This window comes from Branchiostoma floridae, chromosome 11, assembly GCF_000003815.2.
Source record: "Branchiostoma floridae strain S238N-H82 chromosome 11, Bfl_VNyyK, whole genome shotgun sequence".
In the NCBI taxonomy this organism is placed as follows: Eukaryota; Metazoa; Chordata; class Leptocardii; order Amphioxiformes; family Branchiostomatidae; genus Branchiostoma; species Branchiostoma floridae.
In genome coordinates this window covers 10,943,910-10,970,809 of record NC_049989.1, presented here as the reverse complement: position 1 = coordinate 10,970,809, position 26,900 = coordinate 10,943,910, and the positions used below count along the sequence as shown (strand labels likewise).

At 38.3% G+C, this 26,900-nt stretch overlaps 2 protein-coding genes and 1 non-coding gene across 4 annotated transcripts in view; 1 reads left to right on the top strand and 2 right to left on the bottom strand.

The window, feature by feature from the left end:
- Positions 1–748: 748 nt before the first annotated feature.
- On the bottom strand, positions 749–26,019 carry LOC118426729 (lissencephaly-1 homolog). Its single transcript, XM_035836281.1, has 11 exons — positions 25,844–26,019; positions 25,142–25,338; positions 16,411–16,489; positions 11,717–11,791; positions 11,090–11,296; positions 10,463–10,631; positions 9,785–9,887; positions 8,228–8,324; positions 7,426–7,653; positions 6,861–7,017; positions 749–5,185 (listed from the first exon to the last, which is right to left on the bottom strand). The coding sequence occupies exons 2-11, from the start codon at positions 25,171–25,173 to the stop codon at positions 5,112–5,114; spliced, it is 1,221 nt and encodes a 406-aa protein (XP_035692174.1). The 5' UTR covers positions 25,174–25,338; positions 25,844–26,019; the 3' UTR covers positions 749–5,111.
- On the bottom strand, positions 9,036–9,169 carry LOC118426786. The gene has a single exon (XR_004832472.1). It is a non-coding gene; the product is annotated as a small nucleolar RNA SNORA68 (small nucleolar RNA).
- Positions 26,020–26,027: 8 nt separating the features above from the next.
- LOC118426728 (RNA N6-adenosine-methyltransferase mettl16-like) overlaps positions 26,028–26,900 on the top strand; it is a 7,813-nt gene continuing 6,940 nt past the window's right edge. Inside the window, exon 1 of one of the 2 annotated variants that reach the window (XM_035836280.1) lies at positions 26,028–26,664. In XM_035836280.1, the coding sequence (XP_035692173.1) occupies positions 26,319–26,664 (346 nt within the window). In that variant the 5' untranslated portion in view covers positions 26,028–26,318. The remainder of the gene's footprint in view (positions 26,665–26,900) is intronic. The other variant, XM_035836278.1, reaches the window with a different exon arrangement.

Below are 26,900 nucleotides of genomic sequence, written 5' to 3'. Positions count from 1 at the left end.
CGCCAGATGGTTATTCTGGAATGGTCCATTCAGCACCAGGGATGCTTCAGAAACAGTTCATTTTTGCACTGAGGTGAGGATGGTAAAGCTTTTTTTTCCAGTATAAAGGATGACTTTTGGAATATTTTAGCATCAGGGTGATAAGGAAAAGGTCCATTTTATGATGGGATGATTTCAGAAAAGTCCATGGTTTTGTGGAGAATGAATATCCTGCATTTGCTTTCAAAAGGTGACATGTTACAAGTAGCACTGTAGTCTTTACAAACTATTTTTTTTCTGAGACACTAATACATAAAACAAAACAAAAAACTACATTTCATGCAGGGATGATTTTGGGCAAGTCCATGGTTTCTTGGGTGAGTCCGTGGTTGCACATTTTGTAGGACTTTTATAGTTCCTTTACTTGTGCCACCTTTTCTTACACACATGTATGTGTCCTGGAAGCATGTTTGCCAGGAAATTAGTTACTTGCCATATACGGAAATATTCGTACAAGAGAATTACAGTTATAGTCCACAGTTACATGTACATGCTCTTCAGACATGTGAATAGGGCCAGGTGGGATTTTTTTCCCTTTACGAATAAGTTTAGCGACAGTGCAGTACATGTTTTGATTAATAGTTTTAGCATTGTCCTTAAAGATTGGGTATGTAGATATGTATGTGCTTGTGCATGTTATGTACCACTAGTACTAAACTGTAACAGTGTATGGTCAAATTTTTGGAAAAAGAAGGCATCACTAAGGGTGTATTTCCTCACACAGAGTGGATAAAATGAATGCTTTATGCAGAATTACAATACACAAATCATCCTTCCATATTGAATATTTGCAGCTTCTCACTTTAATTATCTTTAATACATCCTCACCTATCTTTGTACGTACACAAAAGCAAGAACACTACAGTATATAGTATCACAAGGCAACGCCCTTAGAATACAATAAGACAAAGAATTTTGTACACTCTAGCCACCCCTTCAAGTTATGGTATTAAAAAAACAAAACATAATAAGATTGCAGTTCTAATTAGTTACAACATGTCTTATATTCAGTATCTTTTAACAGTACACCTCTTGTCAACCTACAGATTCTGTACTGCTGCACATTCAGTTTCTCAACAAAAATTTTAAAAAAGAATGAAATTTACACAGCTTCGGGCAGTATGCAGAGAGCAAGACCATGACTTGTCGAGTTTTGACTATTTTCAGCACATTCTGACCGCAGTTACTACATCCAGTACAATTCGGTGGCTCTCCAAAATACAGGAATTTTCAATTGTCGCAATAAAGCATGGAACTGTGAACTTGATATAAAATATGGTTTTGTTAGTTTTGCTAGCTGGACACATTCTGTAAATGTTCTGAGACTTACAATATATTAATAACATTCTGGAGGACTTATAGTTCTTTTATTTGTGTCACCTTTTAGTATTGTGTCCTGGAAGTATGTTTGCCAGGAAATTAGTTACTTGCCATATATGGAAATATTCCTTATATGGACACCAGGAAGTTTTCCACAAATACAAGAGAATTACAGTTGGTGTTCACAGTCACATGCTCTTTAGACATGTGAAATAGGGCCATTGGGATTGTTTTTCTTTATGAATATGAATAAGCTAAGCAGCAGTGCAGAATATGTTCACACAGATGCTCCTTCTATTAGCTATATTTAATATGGCTATGTTCTCTAAGCAATAATTGCAACTGCATGTCTTTTTCCTCATCACAAACTACATCTGTACAACCTTAGAACTACGTGCCAACATCGTACAACCGCTGACACACATTCAGGGCATTCAGTTTAGTTCCATCCAAAATATTCCTGTAGTCAATTTCAGTTTACATCAGTGTAGTCGACATTGTCAATTTGGGACCTTTCATTACATGGAGAATACAAGGGCCAGGGCAAACTATTTTGATATTATACATACACTCTTTGTGACTAAACCAAATATTGTTTTCATTAGTATGCAAAACTGACAAATAAGTTCAACAGAGGTTGCAATGCAGATTTGGAAGTTTTCGGTTTCTTATCCAGAAAGATTTTACCCACTTATATGTTATTATACATGTTTGACACACCCATCGTAGTGTCCAGATCATAGTAGATTACAGGTTGATTTTCTGTAATGGTTAATTGTAATCTGATATAGGTTGTATCAGGAACATTGTTGTGTAACTGAAAGTCAATGGGGCACCCTTTGTTTTTATATATGTCTTATTAATACATTTATACTCTTCATAGCTGGAGCATACATATAATTTCCCATAACTGGAGAAGCAAAACTCTATGGTCAGCAGGCCTTTGCATACATCCAATACATCTTAAGAAGTCTCTACTTTTAAAGACTCTGCAAGGCTTGGAAGCTGAGCGTCTACATTTACACATATTTACACAAAAAACTCACTCCTATACCATCCCTCCAATTCATTTGTGAATGGCGAAATCTTTGGACTACCAAGAATTACATCATTCTGGGGGTAAAACAAGATTTAAAAGCCCTGTGTACGCATCAGACATCGATATATCCCAACCCTCGAGAAGTTTGGAGCAGAAGCTTCTATGTGCTTGTACAATTTCCCCACTGTGGGTAGTACCAATAGCCTGGTATCCACCCTACTATAGCTCCAGCCCACTGTTCTGACTGCCTCCTCTCAGCATAGCCAGGCACCCATTCTCATTACAAAGGTTGGCCCCTACAGGGTTGGACTAGCCCTTTTGTCCCGGGCAAGTGAAATAGTCCATCGGGCTAGCCCATGTCCTACCCCACTAGCCCGATCGGGCAAGTAAGATATTTTAATGAGTGAGATTTTGATATGCTTGTTACTTTTCACCGACAGCGCATCAAGCATTGGTCAACACAGAAAAATAGAGCCAATAACAAAAGAATTCCATTGCTGGAAGTGAAAATGCATCGTAAAAAGGCATGTAAATTTTGAGGCAAGTGAAAATTTGTTTCAGGCAAGTAAATTTTTTATGTACTTTCCCGATAGGACAAGTGAATTTTAGGAAACTTGTCCAACCCTGCCTTATGTTAGTATTAACGGTGAAACAGGGATCAAACGTCCAAATGTCTGTTTGAGTCCAGATCACGTGACATCAAAGAGAACCGTTAATCTTGTAGCCAATCAGAGCTCTCACAAATCTTCAAATACTTGGTCATCAACACGTGTCCAACTTCACTGCAAAGAGGCAATCATAGAAGCAGACTGGAGCTGGAGTAGATAGACAACAGGCTAGGCTACCGGCATAGTGTGGGGCGACATGATAACTGTGCTAACTTACCGCTGGCTTGTAATATTCATCTCCTAACCATTAATCATCATAGAACAACAATAATTTACACGTTTACTCTTCTGCTGCTATCCCAGGACTGCCTGGAAACTTGGTATGCAATAATTTTGGGTCGAATGCTTTGGTAGACAGCTGTCAATTTTGACTTGATAATGTTAGAAGAACCTACTAGGTGTATGACACCTTTTAGACGGCATGGTTGAATTTTCTCTCAGTGTTTTTTCTGTAAATTGTGCATTTCCATCTCAAAGAAGGAGATGGTATAGCAATTTCTTCTCAAATGTTTTTATTGTCATAAACTTTGACTTGGCATCATGGCAATATTTTCATCAAAAAGGAAGAATTCCGTGTTTTACAATACAATCAAAAATAGTTCAGTGGTACACAAAAATTCAATTGTCTAAGGATCAAATTTGGGACAGATTTGAAACGAAATTCAGAGATATTTGTAGGAACTCTTTACCATTGTGAGGTAAGGTATGTGACATGCTTTGTGTTAGTGATGTATGTCTGCATTGCATTTATTCCATTGACAGCTGTCTACCATGGAGCATAGCTAATCAAAATGTCGAAGATGACTGCATTTCAACACCACATTGTAACGAACGCTGTACATTGCACCACGCAACTGGCAAGGCCCAGACCCTTTTCTCCACTACCATCACCAGGCAAACAACTTTCTGGTTACCTGATGGTAGAACAGACTAACTTCTAGTTTCTCCTTAACAACCGTTTCGTACTGTTACTTTTTTTTTGCTAAGATTTGTTTTTCTGACGACACTGTCCTGGCTTTATTTTTGATTTTGATTCTACAATGTACTTGTATTTTGTGGAACTGGTCCACTTTTTCATAGCCCCCAACATTTTAGGTACAAACAATTTGGAGTAAAAGTAGCCTGGGCAAAGTCAGCTGCATGATCTGGCTTATATATGGGACCTGCATTTTCTTTTCTCCAGGTGCCACCTGCACACCCCTACAGATAAAGTCCACCAGTCCATAGCCATATTGCCCATAGTGGTGATGAAGTCATCACCCTGCCCACTGCACGAAGAATACGGGGAGGTTCGTCAGGTCTCTTGCACGCTGGAGAGAAGCTACAGTCCCGGACACGTCACACATACTTAGCTGTTTAGCTCTGGTGCCATACATGTACATGTACAGTAGGGTGCCTTGGATAGGGCCTGTCCTGTACTGTGCACCTACCACGGACACCCAAACGCGTTAGAGGTTTGCACTTTGGTTTACTGATGTGGCTTGATATCTTCCAGGAATTTGTGCATGTGACTTCCAGGAGTTTATGAGTGTGATTTTCACTTTTTATAAAATTTGTGTGACTTTGAGGAATATAATTTCCCTTCTAGATCTTCCTGTGAATGACTTCTAGGACTTTGTGTGGCTTCTAGGAATAGATTCCGAATTCCAGTTCATTTCAACTTCCACGAATTTCCTGTTCAACCCTTTGTCCCATTTGAAAATCTTGTCATTTCAACTCGTTCAACCCCCAAACCTTTCATTTCTTTGATTTGAATTTTCCCCCGCATCCAATCTACCCTCCCTTCTGCAATGGGCCTGCTGTATTCATTAACAATCCTAGAGGACTAACTATTTGTGTATTACACAAGGTACCTGTACTTTTGAATTAAAGTGGACTTTCGGGAAAAGTTGAAAAAAGTGGAAGTCCGGTTGGAAAAATACTTTGAGCCACTGCCTTTTTCCAGTTTTTCCTCTGCAAACAACCCCCCACCCCATTAGGATATCCTGAAAGGTGCACAGCACAGAGACCAGACCTGAGATGGCGCGACCGGTGTGGACGCGGCGCTAGCGGCACTCCCAAACTTTCACCGTTTGGTCCACGCTGCCCGTGATCACGTACGGGGCGGACCGATGGAAGTCTGTGGAAACAACAACAGCAACAAAACATTAACCCTCAAACACCCGAGTGGGGTCCATTTGGACCCCAGGCGTACATTTTGAAGTGCCATTTGAACATTTTTAATCTGAAGAAAAAATCCTTCCGTGACTTTGTCAGTCAATATGTCTTATACCTTCTCCTAAGTTTTTTGCAAAGATTGGTACAATAATGTGGAAATTATAAAGAAAGTTTGTGTTCAGTCCCTCTGGGGTCCAAACGGACCCCAGCAAAAATGTGCAGTTTTTAAACAAACTTTGGAGGCTAACTCCTTAACCACTTACAGTATGACTACCAAACTTTCAAACAATGATAAGAATGTAAACTTAAATCATCACAAACATTTCTGTGTCATCAACATGTAATGTGACGACATTATGACGTCATTTGCCTAATCAGGGCGGCCATCTTGGATTTTGACCAATGACGTCATGAAATTAGCATAAATTATAAATTTTAAGTCATGAAAATTACATTGAATTTCATAGAATTTAATTGTTGTCAGAAAACAGGTGTAGTTTACCAAGAAAACCTTGTTTAAATTGAAATTGTCAAATTTTGGCAAAAATATGCCTTTTAGAATATGGTTGCCATGGCAACCCCCAAAAATGATAAACTTACTTTATTGACCAAAAACGTTTGCAAACAATATTTTGTGATAAATTACCAAGTTTCGTAGCTTTAGCTCTAGCCGTTCATGAGTTATGCTAAATAAACGTTGCTGAGGGCCTCAAAATTCCCCTGTCTGTTCGGAATAGGTTTAGTGCAAAACGTGGTCCTTCTGAACTTTTGCATAAATTATGATAATGAGTTAGAATTAGCAACACCTTAACATCTCAAAATCTTTCTCTTACATTAACGAAGCAATGTATATACAATGATCGCCGATAAGAAATGGTACTGAGATTTTATGAACAAAACATTTTGGGGTCCGTTTGGACCCCACTCGGTCATTTTAGTCGCAAAAAAAGGTCGGGTGCTTGAGGGATAACCCTGATGACTAATACACACATGTACGCCAACATACTCTGTGCTGCTAAAAGGTAAAAGGAATATAAAGGATTATATCCAATATTGAATCCTTTCCTGTCAGTCTATGATTGAAAGCACCTCAGTCCTACTTGAGTCTAAAGTTTCTTTATCAGAACATTAATAGCTCTCAGTTAAGATGATATTTATCTAGCAAACCCATGCTTTCATTCGTCAACCATACTGGAAGATGAAAATGAAGACAAGGACAGCACATCTTTGAACTCCATTCATTCAGTGATTCATACTATCATAGACTAACATACACAAGCTCACAGACAAGCACATACATACACTGACACACACATATACTCACTTTCTCTCACTCACCTACACACAAACAGAAACACATACACTTTCAGACCCACTAGCACACTCACTTGCACACACACAAACAAACAAACACACACACACACACACACAAACACACTGACATATGCATGTACTCACAAATATGCACACAGACACACATGCACCCATTTACACAGTCATATCTATCGACCGATGGAGGTGCAGAAGAGCTGGTGTGCCTCCAGTGTTTTCTGCCAGCGCTTGTTCTTGTAGTCCAAGACACGGATGGCACACACACACACACACACACACACACACACACAGACATACACACGTACCAATGGAGGTGCAGAAGTGCTGGTGTGCCTCCAGTGTTTTCTGACAGCGCTTGTTCTTGTAGTCCCAGACACGGATGGTCTTGTCGTCTGAGGCACTGATGATGTACTTTCCACCTGGGTGCCACACCACGCCTCGAACCCAGTTGTCGTGTCCAACCTATGAGGGGTTCAAATGAAAGAAGTCTAAACAGTCTCTTCTCATTTACAAAATATTGAAACATGAGAGATAAAAGCAACAAATTTTGAAATCTTTGGAAAAAAGGTTTGACAGCAGAGGAGGTAAATAAGCACTAATCAGTATTTATCTATGACCTTGCTCAATGGCTAATAGCTATGGCTAAAGAAGATTTTCCAGCCTTGTGACAACTATGGAATAAGCTTCCACGGACTTGTTTCCCCATAGGATACAATCTGAAACTGAAACTGTTTAAGTCAAGTGTCAACAGACATCTTTCTTCACAATACAGTATCGTAACCCAAATCGCTTGAGTGGCTCCACGAGCCTTGTTTTGTGGTGAACTCTAATTAAATGACAAAAAAAAAAGTAACGTTGTGTTTGACTGACCAGTGTCATGATGCACACCCCCGTGCTGATGTCCCACATCTTGATGGTCTTGTCGCGGGATCCTGAGAGCAGGAAGGGGCCGGAGCGCCCCTTCTTCTCAGCACCCATGACTTCGCTCACGTGCCCGTTGCAGGACTCCGGGGCCCAGGCTATACACTCCACCACGTGCTCGTGTTCGCGCAGCTCCGCTTTGCACTCCTTGTTCGCCACAACCCACACACGGACGGTCTGTAGAAGGCAAGATATTCCATGTAAGAGTAAGGCACAGTCAAACCTATTAACATAGTAGCCATGACCCACACACGGACGGTCTGTAGAAGGCAAGATATTTCATGTAAGAGTAATGCACAGTCAAACCTACATGTATTAACATAGTAGTTATCACCTCGTCATTGTGGCTACTTTATGGTCGTTACATGGATGATTTTTCTATGACCTAAGCATCCTGACTACAGAGATACATACAGCATTGTTTCCCACTCTACAAGGCCTCTAGAAAAAGCAGCAGTGCCAATGAGCTATTTAGTTCCGGAGCAGAGTTGAGATTTCTCAATTGTATAGAAACTTGAGTAACCCACAATAATTTTGGACTGGAATAGTAAAATAAGGCTACTTGACACTCATCTGTTTTCACATGGACTTAAGCCACGGTATTAGGAAAAAGGATCTTTCATGATGCTTTAAGTTCACAAGGTGAAACAATTATGAGGTACGGCAGTAATAAATTGGAAAAACCTATTTGTGGTGGAGAGTTTGTTGCAAAAGACATTCAAAGACTTACACTGTATTCTATTTTGCCTACCTGATCATTAGAGCAGCTTGCAAGTAGAGATCCATCCTGGTTTACTCTGACTGTTCTGACCCACTCACGGTGGCCGGTGAACGTCTTCACACAGTAGCTGTGGGGGAAGATACACTGGCATTAGCTGGACAATGGTCAATACAAACCTAAAACATTTATACTCTGTCATTAAAAAAAATTAAGCACATATCTGATCTGAAGAGCTATAAGTAGACTTCTTTCTTTGATAAAATACAAATGACAAAAAGTGACCTACTGTAAATGCAGAAACTTTTGCGGTGGTTTAATGTTCGCAGTTTTCGCGGTGGCCACTTTACCGCGAACTTAAAAACACCGCGAACATTTTTCCATGGCAGTAAGAGACCATAGTGCATGGAGCTACCGAGAAGTCAAAACCACCGCAAAAAGTCCTTTTCCCCACTACCTTGAAATTACATCCCCGCAAACTTAAATGCATTTACAGTATTTAGAGCCTTCATCAGGGTATATGACCCACTACTGCAGGAAGGTGACCTCTGACCCATAACTGAAGTCATGTGACCAAACATGTAAAGTCACCAATCTGAGTGGTGGGTCACTCATACCGATGAAGACTGTAAATCAAATGAATTTGGTGAAGGCCACAATTTTTGTCTATTGCTCCAAAGCTTTATCTCTTCACCATGTCTCACAGCATGCTTAAGATTGAGATCTTTTAAGATTACACTAATACAAATCACGGGTTGGCTTTAAATCCTTTCTTTAGATAACAACAGGGGACCAAGATCGTGATTATTCCACAAGACTTGACTGGAAGAAAACATGGTGGTATTGTCAAAGCTTCAATTCACTCCCGCAGACACAGGACCAGTCTGGGGAGGCGACAAGCTCCACTTTCTGTCTGCACATCGACTTAAGCAGTCCAATTGTCAGTGGAGGGCTTAAAGAGTTTTTATGTGCAAGTCAGAATATACTTCTTACAGGTCTCTGAGATCTCAGTGCAAACTACACAAATTTCATGCTAGAATCCTTTGAGTGACTAAGCTTAACTAACAACACTGTACTAAAGTTTGTATTGTTGTAGCCAGATAGAAACAATGGCTGGTTCAATGTTGAGCATTTGCAGAAAATTACGACAAATCAAAAGCAAAATTTGTGATAATTTTCAAGAGCAAAAAATACTTTGTCCCCTGTGTTATAGTTGAGACTAGTAATGCCTTTCAAACTTTTATGCACAACACGAAAACATTTGTCACAAATTTAGGACTTTGCTCCCAACCTCTCTCGAAACATCAGTGGTGTAGGGTTGAGGCGCATCCTATTCCATTTCACTATCCCTGATCGCAAGGACATGATTATTATATATGATAAGTCTTTCCAGTTTCCAGACTTTTCAAAATTTGTAGTTGGCTGGCAAGGATGACATTCTAAAGAGAAGTAGCAGCCTCACCAACCACAGATGGTCTTGCTTACAACCATGGTTTGGAAAAGGTTGGGAGGCTATGATTGGCTGTGTGTGACACTGACTTAGTGGATAATATCTGAATGAAATATAATAACTAAGTAATAATGACTGACCCTGTTGCAAGTTCCCACATCTTGATGGTTTTATCTCTGGAGGCTGAGATCAGGAAGTCTCCGTTGGGCATGAAGTGGACTGACGATACGTTGTGGTCATGTCCTGAACAGAGGAATAACAACATACAGAAATGTGATTCCAATCATTTGGGGCAAAACTGTGACCATTTTATCATACAGAATATAAAGTCACAACAAGAACATGTAATTATTTTGAAAAAAAAAAGGCGAAGAATCCCAATCCCAATTATTATATATTCCCATCACAGAATGGTTACTATTAACTTTAAAGCTTTTAAATTACTGAACAATGATAAACACGTCTTTTCATTGAATTCAACATACACATCTCAGTTCATTTAAAAAAGATACTGCACATCTAAAGAACTTCTGGACTGTTTGTTAAAAACTTTGAAAATATAAATAAATCAAGCACCTATGCTCGTTTAATTAATTTCTATTAAGGATTTACAGTACTAGTAGAAGCCCTTTAATTGCATATACCATTTGCCAGTGTATTTTGTGCGATTATCCGGGTGGTGCAACCATGCAATGTTGGACCACACCAGTTTAGGATTTTGGCACTCCAAGCAATTAACAGAAATGTGCGGTAATCTGTTGTGCAATTAACTGGCTTCTACTGTACAAGGGCACAAGCTCCAGCCACACTGTACCCACCATGCATGGTTTTAATGTTTTCGAAGGTCTGGAAGTCCCATAACTTGATGGTCATGTCTGCTGAACAGGAGGCTAGCAGCTTTCCCTGTTGGTCGAACGACACGTCTTGTACGGCGTCCGTGTGGCCCTTCAACGTGCGCTCAAAGTCGCCTGTTTCGTAATCCCAAATCTGAAAACAGTGTTACAGCTAGGATAAATATCACTTACTCTAAATACGTAATACACATATTCACAAAAATAAGTGAGCAAATATTCCTTCATTTTTTGGGTCCTGCATAAATTGTATACAGCTTTAGAACTACTGACACCCTCTTAAACTTGTGAATGTACTATATATGGACTAGATACAGAACTAAGAACTATGATAAATCTTTGTAATCTATTAGCTATTGCAGCTTTGTTATATTGTTTGAATCACATTGTAAGCACACTCTGTCAACCCTACTGTTTTGTTTGTGCTGGGCTCTTTTATGTATTAAGATTAGACACTACAAACTCCCATTTACATGGGGCTGTCAGCTTTACGTCCCCAGCTAAAAGGACCATGTGAATCTTAACCAACGGGTTTCAGACCCAAAACTTGATGTGAAAAGTAGTAAAGTGCGCAGAATTTAACACCACTCATACCTTAATGGTGGCATCTTCTGAGGCTGAGACCATAACACTGTAGACTGGATGGAAGAGGACTCTGGTGATGGGGCTGCGGTGGCCGCTGAGACTGTACCGCGCCGGCGGTCTGGGGATCCATTCTGACGGAGACCGCTCCTTCTTGTTCGGACCGCCCGACTGAAATTCTTTCTCTGCTTCTGCCAGCTTCGCTTCAAGATCCATAACCTGTACGTGGACGGGAGGAAATTGTTTACAAACACTTATTTACAACTAGAAAGGCTAGTATTTGCTTAGGAGCAACTTCGGCTATTTTCACTCCACCCCCCTCCTTATGCAGAATTGCACATTTTTCTTGTTCACACTTTCTGTAAGTGGGACTTATATAACACATACATGCGTGCATGGCAGTCTCATGGCTTACTGAATGCCATTTAGAGTCAGCTTGGAGTATTATAAAAATATCCTATTCACAGTTCAGTTAATCCAAAGGGAATAGGAAAGTCATCTTGCATCAAGTTGCATGTATGATTTGATAATATGTATTCTTTACGTCTTTCACCTTGCCAAATCATCACTCCCTTGCCTTTAGCCTAACTTTAAGAACCCTATCTCAAGAAAAAGTACTAAGCAAGAGTGAAAAGGTACCTTCTTCTGTAGCCTGATGACAGAGGTCCATTTCTTTTCCAGTAGACCAGTATATTTCTTCTCAATCTCACCAGGCTGAAAAACAGAACACAAAGATTAAGATAAATTAAATACAGTAAAAATACAATGTATGTAACGTGATGTAATACATGATTCTTAATCAGAAGAAAACTTATTACACGGTATTGACAGTCACATAAAATATTAGTTTCATTCTGCTGTTTGATCAATGTTTGAATATATCACACTGATAAAATCTGATTCTTGTATGACAACCATTTTATAACAATTTGTACAACAATATTCCACAATTACAACTAATGACAGCAATGTTGGTAAGTTCCTGTGTAATTGTAATTTTGTATACACATGTACATACCCACTAGTATACAAAATAATGCGGGAGTAATAAGCAAGATAAACTGTTATTATGTATGCAATATCATACTTAGAAAAAATTGGAAAAACACAAACTATAAAATTAATGGAACTGTAGATGACATTTTGCTTAGAAGAACTGTTATGCCCTTTATAGTACAAATATGTATGAGTCTATGACTTGACTTCTGTAATAAACCCATCCAACCAGGTTACAAGTACATGCAGGATACAATAAATGGGCCTTGAAATAGTGGCTGCATACTAGTAATATTATGCACTTTTGCATGCAAAATTCGAGTTGTGTACATACTCTTGAACAAGTGCATGTATCTGCTGTGCACCCAGAAACTGTAGATATTTATATAGTGTTACAGTATATACAAAAAATTATGCATTCTTGTGTCAGAAACCCTCTTTGTAAATTTTTTTTCTAAAATTTTGAAATTCAAGCAATAAAACAATCAAATTCAAACTCATACGAATGACAGTAATTTTGTAATTCAGTTTTGTTGACATCCCGCTCTATCTTATACTGTGCACCCAACATGTCTTCTGCGCACCTACATTTCAAAGTTAAAGCCTACAAAAGAACATCAGGGTTCAAATACAGACATGTTCATCCTCATAACACTCCCAAGTCGTGACACTGGCCATTTGGAAACACATCATGTTACTCTAGGGACATAATGACGTGTGTACTGTAAGGTTTGCAAGGAACTAGAGAGAAGGGCCATGAATAAATAATGACTTGTCCGAAACTGTTGCAAGGCTCGTCATACAGTATGCTGGTACACTTTTGTTTGCAGTGAATTGCCGACCTATACCTTAAACTTTAAATGCATGACAGTAACTACCAAAAAACAAGGAGCTTCAAAACGCGGATACTAAGTACAACGCACAAACCAAGACATTGGCAAAAAAATAATTAGTATAAATACCTACTCTCATGTCCCTAATAAACATACCCTCCGGAATAAACATACCCCCCGGACAAATCATCAATATCTAATAAACGTACCCCCCGGAATAAACATACCCCCCGGAAAATTACCAAATTGACATGTATTTAACTGTGACCATGCTACTTCTGTCCAAAGAAAAGGAGATGATAAGCAGGTAGGTCTTTTTATTCATTTATGCCTAAGAACCACATCAGTTAGTTCTATAAATGATGAGCTGAAGAACTATAGATATCTTGTTTGAATCATGAACATTGTTTTCTCAATTTTTAAATAAAAGGTAAGTTAAAATTCGCAGTGAAACCTGCCTTAGGGGTCACCTGAGTATAGGGGCCACGTAACTGGCCATGCGGTTAGTTTTCGTCGGTCCCTTGGATTTTTCCCGTTGGCTAAGCATTAAGAAATATTATAGCGGTCACCTGTCGAATGTGGTCGCGGCCAGACGATTTTCAGTCCGGCCGCTATGCCAACACTGCCGTCACGGGCGCGTGGCCGGCCGCATTACGCTGCGCTAAATAGTAAATTATCCACGAGGGAATCACTTTTCTTTTTTCTGTACTACATCAGCAAAATGTCGGTTCAACTTGGAGTCTTTATGAAGGAAACATAATTTGAAGAAAGGAAACATTATACCAAGGAGCTTTTATAAAAGCTCCTTGATTATACAAAATTATGTAATTTTATGCGAAGTGTTGTTGAATTCACGTGGCGTTTTTTCTCATCTCAGACTCTTTGCACTTCTACCCTTCTCTACATCGTCATTTCTGTGCAGACTGGAAGGCTACATGGGTAGATTTTACAAATAGACCGTCCGTTCATGTATCTGATGTTTTAGGTTCTTGAAATGCATGTAAGCTGTCCCAATTTTCGTATTCCGCGGGCCAAAAATGGAAATCTCCGTCTTTGCGTTATTCTCCAACATGGCGTCGCAGCAGCATAAACAAGGTCACTAGGGGTCAGTGGACGACTCCACTTTTACCAAGGTAAAATATCGCAACAAGATTTCTGATGTGTAGCATAAAATACAGTGATTACGGTATAAAAACGATTAAAATCTATTAAATGAAAGTTAGTTATGTGAGAACTAGACTAAGGTTGATTTTTGTCAAAGAAATAAGCCTACGTAGAGAAAGTTTTATTTCGACGTGACCACCTCGGCATAATGGCACATGCATCTACAAAGGAAAGTTGTGATTATGAACTTGCTGTTTTTACCGACGAATTCCTGTCGTTTGGGAGAATTTGCGGCGTCAAAACTCATATCACCAGGGAAACGAAGTTATAGTTGTTATTTTTACGTCCAGTATTTATTATGTGAACGAATCACTCTTCCGCCTCGCTGCCGAAAGCGCATGGAACCACAAGACCGGAAATTCCTCGTGCAAGGTGCTGGTTTACGATGTAAACAGAGACTATAAACTACTACTAAATTAAAACTAAAAGTTATTTATGTAAAAATTGTATTTCAAAACGTCAGTGTGGTGTTTTATTTTCCCCCAAGAACAACATTTACTTCATAGCGTCATAGCGAGATCGACCGAAATCACCGAAAGAGTACCGCGTACGCGTACACGCTCATGGAAATCCGCGCCGTTTCGCCCGAAAAATGGGGAATTTTGAGCAAAAATACCTCGGAAATATGGGCAGAAACCCCCAAAACTTCAATTCTTTGAGGGTCCTGGCTAAGCAAAGCCCCAATTTTCAGGAAAAAAAATAAACGTACCGTCCAAAATAAGAACGTACCGGGTGGATTGTGAGGCTGAAAAAAATAAACGTCCCGGTACGTTTATTAGGGACATGAGAGTACACTCCTCTCCTGGCGATATTGTAATTTCTGAACTTTTCAGATTTATTTCTGTTCTTCTTGAAGTTTTCTCTTTTAATATCAAGGCTAAATGGTACGATGTTGAGATTAAGTTTCATGGACAAATGTCAACATTTTGTCATAATTTGTCATAAGCTCTTTTATCAGCTGTACATTTCTGATAAATATGCTTATGAATGAATGAATAAAAGACCTTCATTGTACAAATTTTATGCTCAAATAAGCCAACTATGTATAGATCATAGAGATAAGGCACGATTTTTATATAAGAACACGATATCATACTACATCTATGTATTTCTACTAGACAGTATGAAAACTTCTTTCTTGGAAAATGAACAGATTATATGATAAGGCTTTCACACGTTTCGGGCTTTACTGGTCGAGGAAAATAACGAGAACGAAGTACAGTCTATAGTCATTTCTACCAAGTTTTATAGTCAATCGTACAGAGGCAGTTAGCCTTGTAATGTAGGATTGTTAAACGCCAGTGGGAATCAAATACTCCACAAAACAGATGTCTCTGTAGTGAAAAGGACCATTGTTTTGAGTATCGTCCATTCACAAGTTCTCACATACTGAATCAGGTCCAGGTTCAAGTCCAAACCTGGACCTGATCATCTGGACCTGGACTGGACCTGGACCTGAATTTTCTGTACCAGTACCCACCTGATTATAGTCCACGATAATCAATACTTCAACACAGAAAAATTGTGCACAGTGGACATTTTAATGCTTCACAGGTTTTGGTGGAACACTTATTGATTATTTTGGAGAAAAAAAATCAGTAGCTTCACAAAAGGAAACAAGAGAAACCTGATGCATTGATTTATTCTGTAAATGAGCCATCTAATACCCAATCACTAGGTAATCAGGGTCAGGGGGTCCATAATAAATCATTGTAAATCTGTGCAGGAACCTTTTGCAACTACTGTAAATGCATTTATGTTCGCGGGGATCTAATTTTGCGGTAGCGAGAAAAAGTATTGTTCACGGTGGTTTTAAGTTCGCGGTAGCAACATGCACTGTAGTCTCTTACTACCATGGATAAGTGTTCGCGGTGGTTTAAAAATTTTTTAAGTTCGCGGTGAAGTGGCCACCGTGAAAACCGAGAACATAAAACCACCGCGAACATTTATGCATTTACAGTATATGAAGTATTACAATCATAAATATTACATTATAGATACATATGAGATGAGACTTGGGCTATGCACCCAAAAACAATTTTTGTATAGCTACAAATATTCACCTTAGTGCAACATACATGTAGGTAAGTTATCATAGAGTACTGTATATAAATTATGGTATTTATATTTTCATAATTTTCTGAATTGTAATTTTTTTGTAAGTACAATTTCAGGTGCCCACCTTTGAACCAGTCTGTCTTGGTACGGTCCACCGATATACCATATGGTACCTGTTTTACCAATGCATACTAGTGCTAAATTAGACAAAGAAATCCCATACAATAATGGCATCAGCATTTTACCTCAACAGCACTCCAAAAACCTTGAACATGAACTTACCATTTCAGCTTCTTTCTGGAAGGCTTCTAACGCACTCTCGTAGCCATTCGACCGCAGGTAGTCTGCTATGGCTTTATTCCTGTACATGGAGAAAAGAAGAAAATGTTAAATATGGTGTCATTGACAAGAACATTAAGGTAGGTCACTTTTTCTTTTAGTTTTACGTTGATGAACAAGATTTCTCCAAGGAGATCTCTTTTGTGTCACTGACGAAAGATAACGGATGTTATCTGAAATGTCTGACCATTTCCAAAATCATTATCCAATTGCTTGAGTAACTGCTCTTTGGGTAGGTCACTTTTAGCTATTGCCAGGCAGGGCTCGAAATACCACATGCATATGCAAGTTTGTGCATGTAAAATTGGTGTGGTGCAAGTAAGTTTGGACCAAACTTGCACCAGTGCAAGTTACTTTTATCCACTAATACCTGACTTTAGAAAAAGCTTACACACACCAAGAATATTGTCTGCCATTGAAAGGTAAAAGAAAACAACACTAAATAAAAAAATAGCCTAAATTTGTTATTTCTAAACTTGGTTAGACATCCAGGTAAACAAAATTTGAAGACAATTCCATCTCTATAATGCTAATAATACCTATGGTGTTGTCTTACCTTGATTTGCATATGAGTAAATACATTTTGCATACAATTTAGTGACTTTGATATGATCAACAGTACTGGATTTTCCAGTTATATGTGTTTGTATTGAGTTGTTCTAGCGATGGTTAAGAATAGTGATGGAAGTCACTCGAAGAGTCCAGAAGAAATCTATTGATCTTATCAAGTTGTAGACATTGAATTGTCTTAAATTAAGCCTAAATTCACATTTATTGTACAATTTGAAATCCAAAATAAAATACGCTTTGGAAAACAAATATCCAAACATGTGGTCTTTATGTATCCCCATATATTTGCAAATTTTCAGAAGAAGAATAAAGGGTTAACAGTTCACTATTTTGGGTTGTGCAAGTAAGTTTCTTTTGGTGCAAGTTACCTTTGGCTTAACTTGCACTGGTGCAAGTTGACTGAAAAGTGTATTTCGAGCCCTGCCAGGAGGAATGGAAAATTCTAAAATACTACACAAACAGCACACATACAGTATATATAGTTACTGTATTACAAAAAGGAGTGGTATGTACAAAACATAAAAAATTACTCCTGAATTCCACAAATACCTTCCTGATTTGATTTGTTGGATTTAGGGAAAGCTACAATCTTTCCATACTGCCATCAAAAGAGTCGGTGGAATTCTCAAAACATACTTCACTGAATTACTTGTGTCTTTTGCATGCAGTAACCAAATCACAGAATTTGAGTTTCAAACAGAAAAGAAAGAATTCTAAATCTTTGAACTTGAAACCTTATTTAGTTTCTGGTATAAAGGAACTATTCATCCAAAATATTTGAGCTTCAAAGCTAAACAAAAATAAATCTAATTTCTTTCCCCTCTTTTAGTTTTACTATTATTATTATTATTACTATTTATATAAGTTTTAGATTAAAGGCTAGGCCACTTTCCCGATAGTAACTCTTGATTACTTTTTTTTAACTCTTTTTACTACCATCTTAAAAATTTTGCTATAATCAACCTAAAAAAAATAATTGCCACATTGAATGTAATCACATTTGGCATGGCCTGTCATGAGAAAAACACTGCAGACACATTATGCTGGTAGATGATCAACAAGGTTGCATAAGATAAAAAATTAGGAGACAAACCATATAAAATAGGATGACACATAATGGATTGAAACAATCAATAACTTACGCGTGTGCAAAATACTGATAACACTCATCCCATCACAAAATATTGTTTCTCACCGTCATTGTTATAAGCCAATTCTGACTAAAGATTTAACTTTATGTTCTTTTGATTTTGATTGATGTTGCATCATATTAAACATTGGCTACACTGTACTATATAGTATAGTCTCCCATATATAGGTTAATATATTTTCACAGTGACTTGATTTTACAGTCTAAAAGTTTCGGTTGTTGATTCTAATAGTGATAATTCTAAGGAATTTGGCAGTAAATCAGAGATACTTCGAAGTGGAGAAAAGATCACCATGAAAATAAAACTACTGCAAAAATTTTGAAATTTACAGTAACTAGATATTTTATATAAAGTAACGGTAACATAAATATTCAAAATAGAAGCAGACTATTTTCTACACTGGTCTTGACATTATGAATATGAATAAGATCAAAGTAAGAAAACCTATTAAACAGTTTTCTCCTCTTTTACTGATAACCATATCTGTACAACCAGGACTACATGGTACAAAACAATGATATCATGGATGTGGTATGCTATCATGTGGTCATTTGCATACAGACATGTTTGAAGTTTAAGTAATGGGTCTAAAGTTCAACCTTCAATGTCTACATACAGCTCTGTCACTTGTACAACACAATCAACTGTAGAGCTGTAAATGAAGACAAATAATTATTTCATTTTTCATATCACTGATTTTGTTTCAGTATGATACATGTTTTGATGTAGGTTCCATTAAACCAGAACATTCAACTCTTTGGAAGGTCTTCATTGCATTGAAATACTTATTATTCATAGATGATATCAAGTTCAAACAAATGAAGTTATTGAAATTATCTGTCCAACATTGATTTTCCAAGCTTGAACTGATGCAAACCATTGAGTTTATTGATTACCATTTATTGTTTGGTAACAAGAAGCAGCTTGAAAACCAAACAGAACTAAAAATTTCTTTAGGCCACACCAATTTAATTTCTTGGTTCACGGATTCGCTCGCTCCTATTTTTTGGGAAAAAAAATAAAAATAAAAATTACCACTCAGCAAATTTTCACCATTAATGAAACCATTCACCAACTTTCTGGTGTAGCAAATTGGCCTTTATATTATAAGCTCCTTAAAGTGTGGGTACAGGTGCTATTAATGTACAAAAATAGTGTTTTTGTACTTTTTTCAAGCTGAAAACTTTTTTCTTTATGTTTTGGATTAGCCGTTACCTTTACCCCAACCATTTTACAATTTTTATTTTTATTTTTATTTCGCCCTCTCGCTCCATATTTTTTATGAAAAAATCCGTGAACCAAGAAATCAATTGTGGGACCGCGTGGCACGATCGGGAGCGCGTTGGTCTCAGGCCCGAGAGGTCCCGGGTTCAAATCCGCTTGCCGTGTCACCGATCTTGTGCCCTTGGGAAAGGCACTTTACACGACTTTCCTCACCTAACTCAGGTGTCAATGAGTACATAGCTGCGGCTAGTGGCAGTGACAGGCCTTTGTTGTGGTGACAGGCCATAGGGGCATGTTCGGGCATGACGCACCCGCCATGACACACGAGTCAGGGGTAGGAGGAACCCCTTGCATCCTTGGTCGGAAGTCCTCCTAGGAGATGGAAACTCCGAACAACAAAGCCAACGGTATGGTGGCTTTGAAAAGGCGTCTTTGACACCTGTTTCGCCATACCCTCCATATGTATATGGAGAATCTCAATAAAAAAAAAAAAAATAAAAAAAAAATAAAAAAAATTGGTGTGGCCTTAGTGGGAAACAACTAATCCTGCCATGGTGCCATGTTACGGCAGAATACCACAACACAGATAACCATGGAAGTCAACATGTCATCCCCCAACCCAAGGACAACATATTACACTTTAAAGATCACAACTAGGGGTGGGTACCGGTACAAAACCGTTTTTTTCTTATTGGACCGGTCCAGAAAAACTGGACCTGAAAACATTCGGTTAACCGAATGTTACCTATAGGAAAATGAACAGATTATATGATCAGGCATTCATATGTTTGGGCTTACCGGTCGAGGAAAATAACTTACAAGAGCGAAGTAGAGTCTATAGTCATTTCTACCAAGTTTTACAGTCAATAGTACAGAGGCAGCTAGCCTTGTACTAAGTTGTAGGATTTTAAAATGCTAGTAGGAGTCCAATACTCCACAAAACAGGTGTCTCTGTAGTGAAATGGACCATTGTTTTGAGTATCATCCATTCACAAGTTCTCACATACTGAATCAGGTCCAGGTCCAGGACCGGACCTGGAACTGAATTTTCTGTACAAGTACCCACACCTAGTCACATCACTTTCTACTCAAGTCTTTAGTTACACCACCATTTCAAGCAACTCTAATTTAAATCACCAAATTCCCACTGCCCCACCCTAAAACTTGTGGCTGTCTTAAAACATAATCTGGCTGGAATGACAAGACTCCATGAGGGCAGGACCCCACCACATCGGAATTCAGCTGGACCAGAATGAAAACATATGGCATGTCCTGAACTGAGTTGTTTGTGTTTGGTTAACAGTTGACTGGTCCTTTTGGTACAAAGTGTCCTTCATGGTCAAATACCATGCTACCTGGATCCTCAAAGTTGAATAGGCTCTATAACGGTTGCTTCAAAAGGCTTTGAAATTAGGATTATACAAAATGTGCATTTCTATGCCACTTAAACATTTGCATACGAGTAATGCAAAAATGTTGGACATTCTAAAAATCTAAATGTGACTAATTTTGCTCAACATTGTTGGAACCACTTTGAAGATTAAAACCAGATGGTTTTGAAACATTAAGTTGAGGTTATATTTTTAGAATACAAAATGAGGTAAACACACAGAATATGCCAACTGCATATGTTGATGAGAAATAAAACCAAGGACTGTTTACAGTTTTTACAACTACATAATGTACCTTTAGTCCCTGATATTCTTAGTAAATCTAACAGTCATTTCACTCATTCCATAAGTCAAAATGTTCCTCATACAACATAATGATGGCAAAGATTAGGTGCAAAATGATAATCACAGCATTTTTATTGTTTTTACCAAATATGTACAAGTCCGGGTATGCACCAATTGACCAAAACAAGAGAGCCCTTGTGAGGCTAAAGGTTAACCCCATTTACTACTTGTCCACCTGAATAGGGCACTATTTGTTCAGGTAAGGGTAGTGTGCTGGGGGACACCAGGTGACAACTATTGTCTCACCTGCATGTGGTACATGCCTCCAGGCAACAACCAGGTGTACTGTTGTCACCTGTACCGAGGCAGTTATTTTTGTAGTCCTGTTTGTTTTCTTTTGTTTGCTTGTTTATTTCTGCTTGAAATCACTCATTCAGGGATTCTTTGACTTTTTAGTAAAAAGGAATAAATTTAATCATCTAGCAGCTTTATTCATATCATCAGAAATCTGCAACTACTGTTAATCTTTTAAAGAATCTTAAGCCTTTGGCGTAAACGTTTCAGCTGTAATTTGGGCCCCTATTAGCTTTTATTAGAGCATTTGTAACCACATGATTTTGCTCATAAGTTATGATCATGATGGTGAAAACATTTTTGAATCCAGGACTGCCCTAGTAGTTTACTAGTTGTTTGACAATAGACTACCAATCAAAAGAAGGAACAAATAAAAAATGTTGACGTTGTCATTTCTTTTGCCCACAAAAACAATCAGCTGTCAATCAATACATGATCTATATGCGTGTTCACAGTCAGCCAAATCTCTTTACGTCATAAAATAGACCTGACATTAGATAATAAATAATACATGTTGCATTACAATTTCTACATTCATGACGTACTGTGGCGCTGTAACAGTGAAAATGCAAGGCAATCTCATATGTTTTGATCTTGGCAGCTATCACCATTGTCTTTTTCATCACGATTGATGGATTAGAAAATCACATCACATTAAACACTCCATTAATCACAATATTCCCCAAATCACAGCAGGCCACCTTTGAATATGACAAAATCAATTGTGGTCTGAAGTGTGTCTCAAAAGATAGCGCCCGTTTTGCCCTATGCAGAATTCGGCTTAGATACGGTAGGCTAGAGCTCCTGATGATTTTTGAGAAATCTTCAAGACAATCTTATTTCTAGGAATACAATGGAGCAGTTTATCTGATTAGATCAGATTCTCATTAACGTGGACATCATTTTTCTTTATAAAAACATGTATCAAGGTTAACAAGAAATGGAATCTAATCCATTCATGGTATACAATTAGAGTATAAAATTGTTCAGTACAATTATTAAGTGTGGTCTACTTCTATGTCACAACCATTCAGAGGCACCAGTAATTCTTTAATCCGCTAAAGTGGCTTGATAGATCAATTAAGGGTGAACTATTACTGAGTAATGGTCACATGCTCTAGCAGGCTTTGGGTAATAACGAAACAAACTAGAGCTGGCAGATTATTTTCTCAGATGTTCAATACACTACTAGAAGAGGCAGTTAATAAAAGAGGTTACTGGAAAATTCCAGAAAACGATGTAAACAAAATAAATCATTTCTGTGCTGTGGCACAATCCTAAACAAGAAAGAGGGTGTACACATATATACTTAAAATTATTTTTCCCATTGACACTTGTATACATGAAGAATCTTACCTATATTGACCACCTTTTTACATACAAAAACAACTAGTTTTTAGTAAACACATCTTATGGGTCCTAGTAGTCATCTTGGGCCATTTTGATAGTAGAATTTACTGATAATGTTTGTCCTTTATCAGTAAAATGGCCAAAGAGTCATGATCAGTAACGAGCAGAATTGCTGAATACGTCAATGCCCCGTTACGCATCACCATTTTGATTTTTGTGTCAGGGACAGAAATCCAAAATCAATACTGTACTGTCGTTTCCCATTCACACTGTATATAAACCCAGGGGGAACCATTGTTATTGAATATACTCCGCCAACGCTACTTGTGTATGTCAGGATTTCCAAGCATGAAAAAATGATTTCAATCACAATTGCTTTCGGAGTTTCGGTAACGAATTGTTATGACTCAACTTCTTTTTTTGATATTGGCAATTTCTACAGATATCTTTATGGAACGATTCCCGTCATATATTGATAAAAATTTTACGCTAGACTAGTAGTAAATAGTGGAGTGAAACTTCTTTTTCTGCCTGTAATAATGTTAATCAATTCTACATTACTACATCATGATGTACATTGATTGGATATGGGTGTTCTGCTAATGCTAGTATTTCAAATTGGAGCGAATTTTCATGGAATAACATTTCAAAGAACACAATTTTTTTTACAAAATCAGACACCTGTGATTGATAGTAATGTTGATAAAATACACATATGAACCTTGAACCTTATATACACATATATTGATCAACAATTAACACTGGATCAATTCAAGTATAATTCTTTAAACCTAACTGAAAGTGTCCTTCCTAAGATGGGGTCAATCCTATAACTTACCTTACTTTCCACAATTTCACAAATGAGAAAAATAACACCCTAGCAAAACACTGACCCTAAAATAACAGGGCAGACATTCCAAAACTGGACATTACCCTGACCACTGCACTATTCCGGCCATGTCAACTTGTCAACAACTGGGTCAGTCCCAATTTGCTGATCAGTTCTGCACAGGGAACCAATTAGTTTGACATGAACCATTCCTGGCACTAACTGGCTGCGTAAAATATTCAGTCTTGAAATAAAACTGAAAGATGTTGGTGGCAGTTGCTTCTAGAATAGTAATGACCTGGTGACCCCTTCTCTACCTGTACTTTTTATAGACCCATGTTATCTACAATTTCCCAAAACAAGGAAGGATCCTTTTTTAGTTACCAATATTGTGTCATCTGTTTTCTTGAAGAACTTGTTCTACCATAACAGCCAGGAAATAAAATCATAAGCCTGTTTCTTTAGTCTAACAGATTTTTAATGAAAACATATTGGTAATGACTTCTTAGCCAAATATCAATATTTCAGTACCGAAATAAAATCTTTTAACAGTATAAACACAAGTATTCTGCTTTATTGCAAGATGATATTATGTAGTTAATCTTAATTCCAGTTATTCCTTTTGCATTATGTGTTGCCACGAACATTTATATCTTCCAAAGTTGGTGGTATGGCTTTTTCTAAATACAGTAGTGACTGTCTAGTCATCAACAGACATTTACATGTATATAGACAGCAGGTAAAAAAATAAAGAGCATCTGACATAAAAAAAAAATAGATGAGAGTTTTGTAATCCTAGCGAAAGTGAGTTCCCTGATTTTTATCCTGATTTTTTATGGACAAGATTATTGACTAGGCTTAAATGTTTCAATTTTCATCAATTTCAAAAACAGCAGTGAGTTACCTGATTTGTTAACCTTATGACAACTACTTTTGTAACTGTCACCATATGACATTCTAGGACAGACCCATTAACGACAACAGTTTTTGCACTTCTGGGGCATAAAGGTACTAGGCAGAAAGACACCACAGATATTTTACAAGCAAATACGTCCTCCCATGCCTATCGCCTAGGTATTTCATACCCTAATCCTCGCAGCTAGTAGAGGAATGCAAATCAAATGCCATGAAGAGAGAAATCACTTCTTGGCCTGCCTCAAAATCCCAGCACATGTACCTGTTTAGTATGCAAACAGGCAGGCTTGAAAAGGTACTTTGTTGACCATATGTAGGCGGATTACTCATTCTGGAATTTGCAAGGGACCATTCAACACAGAAAGTTTGTTAAGATCGCATTACTTGGGTACTTCCGGGCACAGTCATTTGAACTTAATTCCTGGCACTCTACAAGTCTTTGACCAAACGCTCCCATCTTTCTGACGTGAGGAAAATGCTGAACAAGAGAGGAAACATCACCACCCACTGTCTGAAATCCAAGGAAGCCTTCTTTAAAACAAATCTAAACCAGATGAAAAACATAACTTATTTGTCAAAAATATAAGAATGAGAAAAGTACTTACAGTTCTTCTCGTTGTCTCTGTGACAGCACCATTTTTCCCTCACGGAAGCCAATCCGAATAAGTCGGGAAAAATTTATACTTGGCAGGGTTTTCTTTCCCCGATTCTGGTTGACTTAAAGTAAAGACGATGTCTGATGACAAACTTCTTGATACAACTGGGCGGTGGTCGAACGCCTGACCCAAGACTTTAGGTCATCCTAGAATGGAGAAAGGGCAAAGATCGTATGTCAGGTGGCGGTCCCCTATCTATGACAGCTTCGGTAAACAGGAACCAGAGATTATTTCCGTGAAATTGTAAAGTATTGTGCGGTCTAGAAATATTTCTGTCAGTTAAATCAAACAGAAGCGCGCCTGTGCCAAAGTTCAACATGATGCGATCTGACAAAAATTACACCACCGAGCCGCCCTAAAATTCCAACAGTCGGCGGGATTTAACGTACCGGCTTGGGCTTCAAACCGCCTGTTAGAAACTCAACTTTCCGTCCATAAGGACACAACAATATTAGGATAACGTAACGTCAAGTTATATGCAGGAATCAATACGAAGTGTCAGAAAAAACGGGACGAAATTTTGAACGATGCAACAAAAATTCTGCAGAATCTGTTGCAACCGGCAGCCATCTTGACAGCTTGTCGGGTCAAATTCCCTCCTTTTAGAACAGATTTCTGGGACGACAAAAGCACATAAACGTCGATCCTTACCTAAGGAAGATTCAAAATCCTTCAAGAAACCAAACCCGTGTCTTAAGACGATCAATCCGTGGCGAGTTTTCTTGAAATATCTGAATTTTCCACACGTTAGAAATCCGTCCAACAGCTCTCACCGGACCACTGCGCATACAGATCTGCGCAAGTTCGTTAGTGCGCAGACTCAGTAGGGTGACATCATTCCCAGGGTGCAGCGCGCCACGATGTTGTCAACTTCCCCACATTTTTCACAAATTTTGATAAATTTGCAGTTTTGGGTCGATTTTTGAAATTTTTTGGTACTTTTTGAAACTCTAACATCAGGGAGAGACTATTCTTAAGCTGGTACTGTATTTACTTCCAGCCTAAACAACATTTTATACTCATTTTTGTCTCCATCCTCTTACACAGAGCTCAACTCAGCATCTTTGATCTTGTTTACCTCATCAACAATCTCATATTGACATTCTAGGAAAGGTTTGTTTACAAGATGGCTCTCAACAAATATATGCATCCGAGGAATAAGTACAAAAACAACCCTCCCGATTTTGCAGTCCTGGCTAAAAAGTACCCCGATTTCGCTCAGTATGTAACGTACAACAAATCCGAGACGCGGGGGTTCATAAACTTTAAGGACCCCGAAGCGATGAGATGTTTAACATGTACCCTTCTGAAGGAGGACTTTGGGCTGGAGGTGGAGATTCCGAACGATCGGTTGATTCCCACACTACCACTGCGCCTGAACTACATCCACTGGATCGAAGACCTGCTACAGGGGATGGACGATGTGACGAAGGAAGCAGGGGATTCTGGGAAGGTTACGGGTATTGACATAGGTATGTTTGTAGCAGGGTGGAAAAATGATGTCGGTACAACATTTTCCCAGCCACAATTTGAATGTAACATTATGTGTACGTAATAGGATTGAATAGACTGTACACCAGTTACTAATTGCACAACGGATAACTGCACACTTCTGTTAATTGCACGGAAGTCCCGCAGTGATGCAGTCCAGCTGACTTACTTAGCTTTGTTGTAGGCCACCATCCGGAGTCCAGCTGACTAACTTGCT